The sequence below is a fragment of the Pristiophorus japonicus genome, chromosome 3, assembly GCF_044704955.1.
Source record: "Pristiophorus japonicus isolate sPriJap1 chromosome 3, sPriJap1.hap1, whole genome shotgun sequence".
NCBI classification, from domain to species: domain Eukaryota; kingdom Metazoa; phylum Chordata; class Chondrichthyes; family Pristiophoridae; genus Pristiophorus; species Pristiophorus japonicus.
Window position 1 is genome coordinate 231,896,195 of NC_091979.1, and position 15,369 is coordinate 231,911,563.

The 15,369-nt window shown below is 44.0% G+C and overlaps 1 protein-coding gene across 1 annotated transcript in view; it reads left to right on the forward strand.

Annotated features, from left to right (window-relative positions):
* Nucleotides 1-14,287, forward strand: part of fgf8b (fibroblast growth factor 8b) — a 36,151-nt gene extending 21,864 nt beyond the window's left edge. The window contains exons 3-4 of the mRNA XM_070873928.1: nt 10,623-10,729; nt 14,006-14,287. Of these exons, the coding sequence (XP_070730029.1) occupies nt 10,623-10,729; nt 14,006-14,287 (389 nt within the window). The remainder of the gene's footprint in view (nt 1-10,622; nt 10,730-14,005) is intronic.
* Nucleotides 14,288-15,369: the final 1,082 nt, after the last annotated feature.

Genomic DNA, 15,369 nt, shown 5'->3' on the forward strand with positions numbered 1-15,369 from the left:
ACATTGCTCAGCTGCCGTGGTGAGATTGAGTTGAAGATTTCCCCAAACTTATTTGGAAAACCAGTCCAAGTGTTTATCTCTCTTCATATTAAAAAAATTCTTCTCAATATCAGTCCTCCTTCACCATCCTATGCCGGTTTGTTCACACTGAGACATTTAGTGTCGGTGCAGAGCATAAATCGGGTGTCGAGGCCCAGACGCCCAAGTGGAGCAGAATGAGATTACTGCCTCAGGGAGTGTCAGGTCCACTTGGTTCCAGTGGCAGGTCAGGCCCTGCAGCATTAATGTGAAGTGATATTAATGTGCACTAACACTGCCGCTGTAATGTGAGTGCGCCCTTAGTAACTTGGCCTATCTTGAAATAGAGATTTGCTTTATCTGTACTGTTCAACATGTGCATAAATTTATTTGTGTGTGTGTGTGTGTGTGTGTGTGTGGTGTGTACACATATATTTCAGTGTGTGAAATTGTGTGTGCCTTTAGCCCTATTAGGTTCTGCATGAACCAGGCTAAAGTGGGCCTTCCACACAATGGAATGTTACACCTGAACCAGGAACCTACTCCAGAGTCAGAATGCAGCTTAAAATAGAGGCATGCATCCATCCCCAGTCAGAGTTCTGTAAAACAGAGCTGGAGAAGAGATCTGTGTTTGGGAAGCTAAATATTTCTATGCAAAGGAGAAATCACACAGCCTATGTTAACAAACAATGATTGGAACTTTGAGAATTGGGACGACCATGAGAGTTTAGACCAGCCTTTTATAACATTGTACATAGAAATAATTAATGAACGGGTTCTTTAATCAAGCAGAGTTCCAGTAGAGATTTCACTGTACATCTTACCTGTTGCCTGTAAGGAGTGTCTTGTATGTGAAGTGTCAGCTGTGGCTCAGTGAGTAGCATTCTTGTCTCTAAGTCAGAAGGTTGTGGGTTTAAGTCCCACCAGTGAGACTTGAGCACATAATCTTAGGTGATACTCCACTGCAATACTGAGAGAGTGTCGTACTATTGGAGGTGCCATCTTTTGGATGAGATGATGAATTGAAGCCCCGTCTGCCCTCTCAGGTGGATGTAAAAGACCCCATGGCATTCTTTGAAGAAGAGCAGGGGAGTTCTTCCCCGTGTCCTGACCAATATTTATCCCTCAACCAACATCACTAAAATTGCATAATTATTCACTGTGGGGCCTTGTGCACAAATTGGCTGTTGCATTTCCTACATTATGACAGTGACTACACTTCAAAAAGTATTTAATTGGCTGTAAAGCGCTTTGAGATGTCTGGTGGTTGTGAAAGGCACTATATCAATCCAAGTCTTTCTTTCTTTAATGCCCAGCTTCTCCTGCCTGTGAGCCTTTCTCCCAGGCTGAGGGTGTTATCGGGAGCTTTGTCCCCTGGACACAGGTTCAAGCACAGGGTTTTGGAGCAGCTTTACTGGAAGATGCATGAGGGTGTGAGATAGCTGTTCCCGACCCACTGATTTTCCAGTATAATTTCTCCAGGTGGTTCTGTGCTCTTGGGGGAATTGGAGCTGATCCTCGCTACAGTTGGCCCAGGCTGTGCCCTCTTGTTTTGTCCTTAAGATACAAAACAAAGACGGCGTTCACATCTCACTCAGATTGGCCTCTTGCGTTACATACCGAGGCAGAGGACAGTGAGATTAGCTGAGCCTTTTAGACAAGAGCTTAGATATGCTATACGAGCCCGATTCCCTCTTGTGCAACTCCCAGAAGCCAGATTTTCAATGATGGTTCAACCCAATCCTTCCGGTGTCTGTGTTCAATTACAGACTAACCTTTTGCAGAAGAAAAGAATATCTGGTGGAATAAGGCTGTCGTGGAAAAAAAACAAGAAAAAAAAACCTGCCACCAGTTTGAGGGAGGGTTGACCATGTACATTGTTATTAAAGTGAGTCAGGCAAGTTTGAGTTGCAGGAGAAAAGCTTAAATTGATGATAGAATGAAAAACTAATGGGTTGGCATCATGCTGTGTGACACTAGTAATGAGCATGTTAACCTGCCTGTATGAAATGTCAGCGCCAATTAGTCATTTCCTGGGCATCTTGCCAGCTGTGGGCAGTGCCCAATGCCTACCCATTCTCTGCCAGAAGTTAAAATCAGCCCCCCCTGTATCACTGGGTGGGATATTGTATCATTGGGGGAGATAAATGGACCATCAGAACATTCCTACAAGCAGCTTGATGGGAAGATATGATTTCTTCTTATTCATAGCATTGCTACTTTTAAAATTCTTGTTATTCCTTTTTCACTGCAGGAAGATAATAAAGACACAGGAATTTTTAAAAATTGGCAGATTGAAAAGGATGAAAGTTGTAGGGCTGTGATGAAAGCAAGGGGGAAGTGGGACTAATTGAATAGCTTTTTCATACAGCCAGCCCAAGCACAATGGGCTGAATGGCCTCCTTCTGTGCTGAATGATTCAATGATAGTTGCCCTGCCGTATAGACCAGGAAGGTGGCGGGTTTGATTCCTGCTCTATGTTCAGTTAGCTGACTTCAGTTTGGGGTAGTGTGAGATGACCAACAGTTGGCCTTCGAGTATGTATGAGGAACTGACACGTTGGAGTTTCCACTGCCAATCACTATTGCATGCTCCTTGCCACAAAGTATGTGTGTGCCGATGTCAGGAGATGTCAGGACCGGGCTCGGTAGTGATATCTTCAGACTCAACATAATCATACAGGAAAAATGGGCACTTGGGTGATGTACCTGGAGAATGCGTGCTCCAGAAAGAGTCAGGGTCTTCGGGGAAAAGTCAGGAAACTGGAGAAACAAGTCATCCATTCAATTATTTTTTTTCTTTTAATTCTACCCCTCCTCTACCACAGATGATGAATCCCAATTACTCAAGTGGCCCTTCTTCACAAACCAAGATAGTGATTAGCAGAAGCTATTTTAATTTGGAGCAGCACAGCTGAGTCCTCCCCTGTCCCTACCCAGTGTCCACACACGTGTACCTCTGGGACCTTATCTCAACTGTTAGAAATTATTACAGCTTTAATCTATATATAAGGGCCATAATTCCCTATAACATACATAGTGGCTACTATGCTCTATAATATACACAGGGGCTGCTAGTCTCTATAATTGACACAGGGGCTGCTATTCTCTATAATATACACAGGGGCTGCTATTCTCTATAATATACACAGGGGCTATTATTCTCTACAATATTCACAGGGGCTACTATTCTCTACAATATACATAGTGGCTGCTATTCTCTATAATATACACAGGGGCTGCTATTCGCTATAATATACACAGGGGCTGCTATAATATGCACAGGGGCTGCTATAATATACACAGGGGCTGCTATTCTCTATAATATACACAGAGGCTGCTATTCTCTATAACATACACAGGGGCTGCTATTCTCTATAATATACATAGTGGCTGCTATTCTCTATAATATATGCAGGGGCTGCTATTCTCTATAATATACACAGGGGCTGCTATTCTCTATAATATACACAGGGGCTGCTATTCCCTATAATATACACAGGGGCTGCTATTCTCTATAAAATACACATAAAAACATAAGAAATAGGAGCAGGAGTAGGCCATTTGGCTGCTCGAGCCTGCTCCGACATTTAATGAGATCATGGCTGATTTGATCATGGACTCAGCTTATCTTCTCTGCCCGCTTCCCATAACCCTTTACTCCCTTATCGCTCAAAAATCTGTCTATCTCTGCCTTAAATATATTCAATGACCCAGCCTCCACAGCTTTCTGGGGCAGAGAATTCCATAGATTTATAACCCTTTGAGAGAAGAAATTCCTCCTCATCTCAGTTTTAAATGGGCGGCCCCTTATTCTGAGACTATGTCCCCTAGTTTTAGTTCCCCCTATGAATGGAAATATCCTCTCTGCATCCACCTTGTCGAGCCCCCTCATTATCTTATATGTTTTGATAAGATCATCTCTCATTCTTCTGAACTCCAATGAGTATAGGCCCAACCTACTCAACCTTTCTTCATCTCCTGAATCAACCTAGTGAATCTTCTCTGAGCAGCCTCCAATGCAAGTATATCCTTCCTTAATTACGGAGACCAAAACTGTACGCAGTACTCTAGGTGTGGCTTCACCAATACCCTGTACAGTTGTAGCAGGACTTCTCTGCTTTTATACTCTATCCCTCTTGCAATAAAGGCCAACATTCCATTTGCCTTCCTCATTACTTGCTGTACCTGCATACTAACTTTTTATGTTTCATGCACAAGAACCCCCAGGTCCCTCTGTACTGCAGCACTTTGCAATTTTTCTCCATGTAAATTATAATTGGCTTTTCTATTTTTTCTGCTGAAGTGGATAACCTCAGATTTTCTGACATTATACTCCATCTGCCAAATTTTTGCCTACTCACTTAACCTGTCTATATCCCTTTGCAGATTGTTTGTGTCCTCCTCACAATTTGCTTTCCCACCCATATTTGTGTCATCAGCAGGCTTGGCTACATTACACTTGATCCCTTCATCCAAGTCATTAATATAGATTGTAAATAGTTGAGTCCCCAGCACCAATCCCTGCAACACAGGGGCTGCTATTCTCTATAATATACACAGGGGCTGCTATTCTCTATAATATACACAGGTGCTGCTATTCTCTATAATATACACAGCGGCAGTTATTCTCTTTAATATACACAGGTGCTGCTATTCTCTATAATATACACAGGGGATGCTATTCTCTATAATATACACGGGGGCAGTTATTCTCTTTAATATACACAGGGGCTGCTATTCTCTTTAATATACACAGGGGCTGCTATTCTCTTTAATATACACAGGGACTGCTATTCTCTATAATATACGCAGGGGCTGCTATTCTCTATAATATACACGGGGGCTGATATTCTCTATAATATACACAGGGGATGCTATTCTCTATAATATACACAGGGGCTGCTATTCTCTATAATATACACAGGGGCTGCTATTCTCTATAATATACACAGGTGCTGCTATTCTCTATAATATACACAGCGGCAGTTATTCTCTTTAATATACACAGGTGCTGCTATTCTCTATAATATACACGGGGGATGCTATTCTCTATAATATACACGGGGGCAGTTATTCTCTTTAATATACACAGGGGCTGCTATTCTCTTTAATATACACAGGGGCTGCTATTCTCTTTAATATACACAGAGGCTGCTATTCTCTTTAATATACACAGGGGCTACTATTCTCTTTAATATACACAGAGGCTGCTATTCTCTTTAATATACACAGGGGCTACTATTCTCTTTAATATACACAGGGGCTGCTATTCTCTATAATATACACAGGGGCTGCTATTCTCTATAATATACACAGGGGCAGTTATTCTCTTTAATATACACAGGGGCTACAAATCCTGATAATATACGATCAATTAAAATAGTCATTTTTTGAAATTGAATTATGCTTCAGTTGAAATGACCGAGAAGAAAGAACTTACATTCACAAAGGGCGTTTCTTGATTTCTCAAAGCACGTTACAGACAATGAAGTATTTTAAAATGTAGTCACTGTTCTCTATCATGGCAGCAAATCTGCTCACATCAAGATCCCACAAACAGCAATATGATAAAGATCAGATAATCTGTTTTAGTGATATTGGTTGAGGAATAAATATTGGCCAGGACACCAAGGAGAACTCCCATGCTCTTCTCCGAATAGTGCCGAGGGAACTTTTACATTCACCTGAGAGAGCAGATGGGGCCTTGGTTTAACATCTCATCCAAAAGACCTCTGACAGTGCGGCACTCCCTCAGTACTGCACTGGAGTGCTAGCCAAGAGCTACCTGCTTCAATCTCTGGAGTGGGGCTTGAATCCCCAACCTGTAGAGTCAGAGGCGAGAGTGCTCCAACTGAGCCAAGGCTGACACCTCAGCAATGGGTGACACAAGAGTCTAGTGCTGCCACACAGCCTGTTGTCTATCACTGCTTTCATGGCTAGTAATCCACCTCTTTTCCAGTGGTGTTGTGCTAAAGACACTATCTTTGAGCTACACAGTGTTGGACCTAGTTTGGGCCACCAGTGTGTGCTGAGGTGGTGGTGGCAGATGGAGCATGTGTGTGGACATCAGATGAGGACAGGATCAGCCCTGATTCTGTTGTCCTTCACAGTCAAGCAGTCAGCCATAAATCACGCCCAGGTAGCAAACAGTGACTGCCACCCATGGTGTCCCAACAGGACAGTCAACTGCTTCAGGAGAGGAAGGAATAACGAAGCAACGCTAAAGCTGAAACTCAGTTCATTGGTGAGCTCCACATAGAGAGCTTAACAGGGGCTGGAGTGTGTTTCAAGGACACGGTTCAGACTGATAAATTGCTGAAGCTTTGCCCATAAGTGTTTTAGCTAATATTTATCCCTCAACCAACATCACTAAAACAGATTATCTGGTCATTATCTCACTGCTGTTTGTGGGATCTGGCCATGTGCAAAATTGGCTGATTGTTTCCTACATTAGGACACTGACAACACTTCATGAGTATGTCATTGGTTGTAAAGCACTCTGGGACATCCTGAGGTTATGAAAGGCACTATATAAATGCAAGTTATTTATTTTCTTTATATTTAAAAGCTTGATATTGAACTGCACGGTAACACACTGCTGCCTGTGTGTGATGCTGCTTACAAACCACCTGAACCTTTTGATATATTATAGCAGAGGTATTCAAACTATGGTCGGAGGACCCCAGCCCTGAAACTGGGACCCTCAAAGAGTTTTTTATTTGTTGCTTCTCCTATTTGAAGGGATGGAATATTTTCTTTGGTGCATGTAGTACCATGTTCTCATTAAGTTCCATGTCTCTTGGCAGACATGGAACTTAATGAGAAGATGGATTTAAACTTTATATGTGGGCTCGAGACCTCAAGGTATGTATTTATGTGGCCCATGAAGACAAGAACTTGAAGAGCCTGGTGTGTTCCTGGATTGTACCACCTACACTGGACGGTGTAGTCAGACTATGTTTTCAGCTCAGGGACCTGGGTTCAGATCTGTCTCACACTGAGGGCTGTAATGACCCTGTTTGAAATTAGTTTGAGGTCTGCAAACCAAGACAGAAATTGCTGGAAAAACTCAGCAGGTGAGGCAGCATCTATGGAGAGCACAGATATGTTAGCTTTCAGGTGCAGACCATTAGATTAAGGGACCACACCTGAAGGCTGGGAACTCAACACCCAGGGCCATTCAATATTCAGGAAGGACAGACAGGAGGGAAAAGGAGATGGGGTAGCGTTACTGGTTAAAGAGGAGATTAACACAATAGTAAGGAAGGATATTAGCGTGGATGATGTGGAATCTATATGGGTAGAGCTGCGAAACACCAAAGGGCAGAAAACATTAGTGGGCATTGTGTACAGACCACCAAGGTAGTAGGGAGGTTGGGGATGGCATCAAACAGGAAATTAGGGACGCGTGCAATAAGGGTACAGCAGTTATCATGGGTGAATTTAATCTGCATATTGATTGGGCTAACCAAACTGGTAGCAATACTATGGAGGAGGAGGAGGATTTCCTGGAGTGTATAAGGGATGGTTTTCTAGACCAATATGTCAAGGAACCAACTAGAGAGCAGGCCATCCTAGACGAGAGAGGATTAATTAGCAATCTGGTTGTGTGGGGCTCCTTGGGGAAGAGTGACCATAATATGGTAGAATTCTCCATTAAGATGGAGAGTGACACAGTTAATTCAGAGACTAGTGTCCTGAACTTAAAGAAAGGAAACTTTGACTGTATGAGACGTGAATTGGCTCGGATAGACTGGAGAATGATACTTAAAGGGTTGATGGTGGATAGGCAATGGCAGACATTTAAATATCACATGGATGAACTATAACAATTGTACATCCTTGTGTGGTGTAAGAATAAAAAAGGGAAGGTGGCTCAACCGTGGCTAACAAGGGAAATTAGGGAAAATGTTAAATACAAGGAAGAGGCATATAAATTGGCCAGAAAAAGCAACAAACCTGAGGACTGGGAGAAATTTAGAATTCAGCAGAGGAGGACTAAGGGTTTAATTAGGAGGGGGTAAATAGATTCTGAGAGTAAGCTTGCAGGGAACATAAAAGCTGACTGCAAAAGCTTCTATAGATATGTGAAGAGAAAAAGAGTAGTGAAGACTAATGTAGGTCCCTTGCAGTCAGAATCAGGGGAATTCATAATCGGGAACAAGGAAATGGCTGACCAATTGAACAAATACGTTGGTTCTGTCTTCACGAAGGAGGGCACGAATAACCTCCCGAAAATACTAGGGGACCGACGGTCTAGCGAGAAGGGGGAACTGAGGGAAATCCTTATTAGTCAGGAAATTATATTAGGGAAATTGAAGGGACTGAAGGCCGATAAATCCCCAGGGCCTGATAGTCTGCATCCCAGAGTAATTAAGGAAGTGGCCCTAGAAATAGTGGATGCATTGGTAGTCATTTTCCAACATTCTATAGACTCAGGTTCAGTTCTTATGGATTGGAGGGTAGCTAATGTAACACCACTTTTTAAAAAAGGAGAGAGAAAACAGGTCAGCCTGACATCGGTAATGGGGAAAGTGTTGGAATCAATGATTAAAGATGTAAATTTGGAAAGCAGTGACAGGATCGGTCCAAGTCAGCATGGATTTATGAAAGGGAAATCATGCTTGACAAATCTTCTAGAGTTTTTTGAGGATGTAACTAGTAGAGTGGATAAGGGAAAACCAGTGGATGTGGTGAATTTGGACTTTCAAAAGGCTTTTAACAAGGTCCCACACAAGAGATTAGTGTGCACAATTAAGGCACGTGGTATTAGGGGTAATGTGTTGATGTGGATAGAGAACTGGCTGGTAGACAGGAAGCAGAGAGTTGGAATAAACGGGTCATAGAAACATAGACCCTTTTCAGAATGGCAGGCAGTGATGAGTGGAGTGCCGCAGGGTTCAGTACTGGGACCCCAGCTATTTACAATATACATTAATGATTTAGATGAAGGAATTGAATGTAATATCTCCAAGTTTGCAGGTGACATTAAGCTGGGTGGCAGTGCGAGCTGCGAGGAGGATGCTAGGAGGCTGCAGGGGGACTTGGACAGGTTAGGTGAATGGGCAAATGCATGGCAGATGCAGTATAATGTGGATAAGTGTGAGGTTATCCACTTTGGTTGCAAAAACAGGAAGACAGATTATTATCTGGATGGTGACAGATTACCAAAAGGGGAGGTGTCATGGTACATCAGTCATTGAAGGTAGACATGCAGGTACAGCAGGCAGTAAAGAAGGCAAATGGCATGTTGGCCTTCATAGCTAGGTGACTTGAGTATAGGAGCAGGGAGATCTTACTACAGTTGTACAGGGCCTTGGTGAGACCACACCTTGAGTATTGTGTGCAGTTTTGGTCTCCTAATCTGAGAAAGGACATTCTTGCTATTGAGGGAGTGCAGCAAAGGTTTACCAGACTGATTCCCGGGATGGCAGGACTGACATATGAAGAAAGATTGGATCGACTAGGCTTATATTCACTGGAATTTAGACGAATAAGAGGGAATAGAATAGAAACATATAAAATTCTGACGGGATTGGACAGGTTAGATGCAAGAAGAATGTTCCCGATGTTGGGGAAGTCCAGAACCAGGGGTCACGTCTAAGGATAAGGTTAGGGCTAGGACCGAGATGTGGAGAAACTTCTTCACTCAGAGAATTGTGAAACCTGTGGAATTCTCTACCACAGAAAGTTGTTGAGGCCAGTTCGTTAGATATATTCAAAAGGGAGTTAGATGTGGCCCTTATGGCCAAAGGGATCAGGGGGTATGGAGAGAAAGCAGGAAAGGGGTACTGAGGTGAATGATCAGCCATGATCTTATTGAATGGTGTTGCATGATCTTAGTGAATGGTATTGAAGGGCCGAATGACCTACTCCTGCATCTACTTTCTATGTTTCTATGAAACGCTAATTCTGTTTTTCTTTCCACATTGGGTGGGAGAATGCACCATCAGAACATTCATATGAGCAGCATTGAGACTTTAACCTTTTAGTAATGTCTGACCTGCTCAGTGTTGCCAGAAATTTCTGTTTCCTCTCCTCAGTTTTTTTTTGGGGGGGGGGGGGGGGGGTGGGGGTTGGAAGTCTCTCCTGTTGCTACTGGCCATTGGCCCACAGCACTGAATGGTCACTGATCTGCCGCTCCCATTATCAGTCACACTCCGAGCACCCACAGAGATTACTGATATGAGAAATGAAAATGACACATCGGTGCAATAAGGAGTGGAGTTCTGAGGTTGGGGCTGAGACACTTTGCACATTGTTAGGGACAGTGTAGAGGGAGCTTTGCTCTCTATCTAACCCGTGCTGTACCTGTCCTGGGAGTGTTTAATGATGAAATGGGAAATATGTTGCATTCTCCAGCACTAACATTTCTCACCTTTGATGAGTGCAGAAATCGGCCCACGTTATTCTTCCTGCGACTTTCGGTACTGAACGAACGGTGGAACTTTGTCTGGGCTCTTAACAGTCACCCAACATGTGTAGCAATCTGGGAGCCGCGTGATAACAGGGCGCGCGGGGTGGCGAGCACCGGGAGTGTAAAATATAACGAAAACTTGCTGATCAAAGATTCACTGCTGCCTCCCTTTGTTTCCAATGCAGCCAAACTGATTGTGGAGACTGACACCTTCGGGAGCCGAGTTCGCATCAAGGGAGCCGAGTCTGGCTTTTATATCTGCATGAACAAGCGAGGCAAACTAATCGGAAAGGTAAGGGTTAATGTGAGAGTGGCGGCGAACCCTTCCCCGCCCCCAAACATCACTGTCCCAGTTTGGGGAAGGGGAGAGCAGAACAACGCAGGGAGAGAAATTGAGGAAATAGAATGGGATAGGGACAGAGGCAGAGAGTCAGGCGCGGGGAGACAGATACCTTGGGATAACACGGGAGGCCAATCATTGCATTCACATTGACTGGCGGCATTGCTCTGTCCGCGATTTTCAGGGAGGGTTTAAATTGTTTTCAATAATTAGGGCAAGTCAGTGTTCGTTGCTAATATCACCGTAACATTTACAACAACAACTTGTATTTATATAGCGCCTTTAACATAGTGACACGTTCCAAGGCGCTTCACAGGAGTATTATGAGATAATTGACCTGTAAGGGAGGGCCCAAGAGCTGGAAAGTGGGATTAGGCGGGACAGCTCTTTTTCAGCCGGTACGGCCACGATGGGCCGAATGGCCTCCTTCTGTGCCGTAAATGTCTATGATTCTGTGAATCAGGGCGAGAGAGAGAGAGAAACGGGAATAGGGAGTAGCGAAGGAAAGCGAGTGAGACAGACGGAGAGGACAGTGATCGGAAGGCACAGAGTGAAGAAGGAGACGGAGAGAAAGAGAGAGAGAGAAAAGGGAGGCAAAATGGACAGAAAAAAAAAGATAAACGAAGAGAAATAGCAAGAGTTAGAAATGGGAAGAGAGAGACAATGCAATAGTGAGTGAGGGGGGAAGTTCATGAGAGAGAGAAGCAGAAAGATATGGAAGAGAAAGGGAAAGAGGGAGAAACAGTGAGAAAAACACGAGACTAAGGGAGAGAGAGAGAAAGAGTCAAGAGACAAATAGGAGAGAGACAGTAACAGCAAGACAGAAAAGGGAAACAGCGAGTGAGACAGAAATGGAAGAAAATAGTCCGAAAAACAGTCAGGGTAAGGGAGAGACGGGCACAGGTTGCTGACAGTGGGACACAAGAGAATGTGTAAGTTTGAATGGCCCGGTTGGGAGGGAGGGCGCGGCACTGTCGGTGCTCCCGACCCGCAGTGACTGTTTTATTCCAGGCCTGCAGAATGTCCGCACGGTTTGGGACATGCCTTTCTATTGCAGACTGGGTTATTGGACCTTTGGCTGCGGCGCAAGCTGTCTCACATCAGCACAGGGTTTCTGTCCCGCGGAGGTTGGGTGATTGATTGAGAAAGTGGGATTAGAAAGCTGGCCTGCTCCCTCTCGCCCCGTCCCTGTCTCCCAATCTTTAGCACTTTAAATGATTGCATGAAGAAGGTCACTCGATCCCACCTGAGATTCAGACGCTTTTTCCCCCAACACGAATATTGCAGTCGGTGTTAAACCGCGCTCCTAACGCCCGAGAATGTTAACCCCACCGAGGGAGAATGCCGGACTTTCCATTACCCGCGAACCCCGACCTTCACTAATTCACGGGGTGAACATTGAACTCCCCGGTGGGGAGGGTGCCGCCCTTTCCCTGACTGGGGGGGGGGGGGGGCAGCTTAAACATCCCCCAACTCCCCACTGACACACACACAGTGCAAAGTTCCCGCCTGCCGAGAGACCCCACACGCAACCCTCCAGTTAAAGAGGAAACGGAAACACACCTTCAGTAACATCACAGAAAGAAAGACTTGCATTTAGATAGCGCCTTTCACGACCACCGGACGCCTCAACGCGCCCTACAGCCAATGAAGTACTTTTGGAGTGTGGTCACTGTTACAATGTGGGATACAATAGGGGATCAAACTCGGTTTATCTATAAAATATTTAATTCTGTCCGCATATTGGTGAGACTTCTATACACATCTAAGCAACTGTTTATTATATAATGTGATTTATATAGAGACAAATACTCATCACTTTAATCTGTTTGGAATATTTGTATATGACAGAAAATAATTCTGATTAACATTTTATATTCGTTATTATAATTACGATAGACAAATAGATGGATAGATACAATAATGATATGTGGATATATATAATTCTATTGCCCATCTGTCTGTTTCTGACGTCCATTAAATATTAAGGGGGCCGCAGCATTTGGAGGGCTGATGGTCTGGTGCTGGGAGCTGAAGGTTGATTGGAAGGGTGGTGTTCGCACTCCCCCTTCCACTTCTCTCCTTCTGGCTCACATCGAAGAGCTGGGTGCCGGACCCTGGCGGCCTCACACCACCAATAGCAGGCACACATGTGCGGGACCCTCGCCTGCTCCGCCATCTGCTTGTTGAGGAGGTGATTATTATTCCTTGTGACAACTTGGAACTGGCAGTGGCCGGGCCCGGGCAGTGCACACGGGCTTGGGGGGGGTTACATTGCAGGTGGGAATCTGATCCACGGAGGGGCTGCTGATTCTACACTTCATGAGTCAAGAGTGTTTGTACATTTCGCACACCTACCCTGCTATTCACTCAGCAACCTCTCAGGGACCGAGACAACAATTCGCTAACACAACAGCTCACAATGTCCTCTAATTCTGCCTCTTCTTGAAACAAATCTTACTGTTCTTTTCTGTCTCTCCTCTCTCTCTCTCTCAATTCACTCTATTTCTATCTCTCCTTTCTCTCTGTCTCTTAATTTACTCTTTATATCGCTCCTTTCTGTTTCTTTCTCTCTCTCTCAATTCACTCTTTCTATCTCTCCTTTCTCTCTCTCCTTTCTGTTCCTTTCTTTCTATCTCTCTATCTCTCCTTTCTGTCTCTATATTTCATTTTACTCTATTTCCTTCTCCCTCATTCGTTCTGTTTCTTTCTCTATCCCTTTCTTTTAATTTCCCCCTTTCTATCTCTGTCTATCCTTCACCGCACTCTCTGATTCAAGTGTTTGTTTTGTGCCTCCCCCCCCAATAAAGTGTTGACTATTATACATGTAACAGGAACAAAGATAGTAAATTTAGGTTCACCCTTTCAACAAAATACAAACATCATCAATATGTAAAACTAAAAAAAAATACAAGTTTTATTTTTCTTTAAAGAAGAAATCTCATTGAAGAGTGACTCCCCATTAAGGTTGGTTACACAGGATGAATTGAAGTCCTCCCTCCCCCCACTCCCACCCACCCAGAGTCAATAGCACCATCACCCCAGACCATCGATATCAATCTATCGGAGTCTATCAATGTTATTTAATAAAAATACTTTTCATCTTAAATCAAACAAACACAGCGCACACAAGACACTGGGAATGAGCTGTAAACACGCATGCATTGCAAGCGGGCCTGAATCTGACATTTACCTGTTGTTTATCTGTTGATCTGTCTCTCTGTGCAGCGAAGTGGGAAGAGCAAGGACTGTGTGTTCACCGAGATTGTCCTGGAGAATAACTACACGGCCTTGCAGAATGCCAAGTACCAGGGCTGGTTCATGGCTTTCACCCGGAAAGGGAGGCCCAGGAAAGGCTCCAAGACCAGGCAGCACCAGAGGGAGGTCCACTTCATGAAGAGGTTGCCCAAGGGCCACCTGTCCTCCTTGGACACGCACAGACACTTCGAGTTCATCAACTATCCTTTCTCCAGCAGGACTAAGCGCACCAGACACTCGCGGCCTCGGTAGGAACAGCACGCCCCCACCCCCCTCTCCTGCCCCAACACCATCCCTCCCCACTCAGAACTACACCAAACCATCCACCCACTGGCTCCGGGGTTTTTGCTAAAAAAAAATAAATGAGATGTTTTATTTTTCTACTCAACTCCAACCAATGGGACTGTTCCACCAGCCGTTCGGCCAAAATAACTCAGCCAGAAGTAGAGTTCAAATACCCTTCAGAGATGGCGCCAGAGAGAAGGACAAGGACACACACGGATTGTGGGGCAAAGAAAGGGAGAGCCTTCAGACTCCAAACCATCAGCCCGAACTGCCTGCCGCTCACCTGAGTTGAGACAAGGGCCAGCGCCTGGTACAACATTGTATATAATGAGTTAGTTAGATATTGGAGTGGAAGAACAAAAGAGAGAACACTTTACTTTTATTCTTCCACCTTCCTCTTCAAATGCTGCTTTTGCAACTTGTTCACTTGAGAGTGGTGTCCGGGAGAGTGACTCGCCAAGGAACTTACCAAAAATGCATCTGCCCCTCTCTTCCAACCCTCGCCCTGGATATTGTTATCAGTCATTCACTGTCCAACTGTATTTACTGAATCTCAGAAGAGACCTACACACAGCAAAGGATTATAAACTCACCTCTGACTGTCTTTTTTAATACTTTGTTCATTTGCTTTATTACCTATTTTAGTAAAACACTGTATCGTTGCCAACAAACTGGCATTACTTCTTTTTGTATTCAATTTTTTTTTGGAGAAGTGTGTAAAATAATTTTTAATGCTGAAAATATTTATTTAAGAACTGTATTAAATTTGTATTAGAATGCAGAAAGCAATTTCTGTGTGATGTCACTGTAAGAGAGAGAGAGCGTTGGATGCCAGGGATTGTTGTGAGTGTGAGATACAAAATACACCTGCACTGAGAGAATACAGCGTGGAAAAAGCAGAGAGGGAAAAACCCAGGGAGAGAGCAAACTAGGAAGAGAAAAAAAAAAGAGGTGCAGAGAGAAGAAAAAGAAAATAGCGATTAAAAAGAAACTGAAGAGAATGAGAGAAATAGAAAGGGAGAAAGAGGTTCAGGATTGTGTAAGGCCAT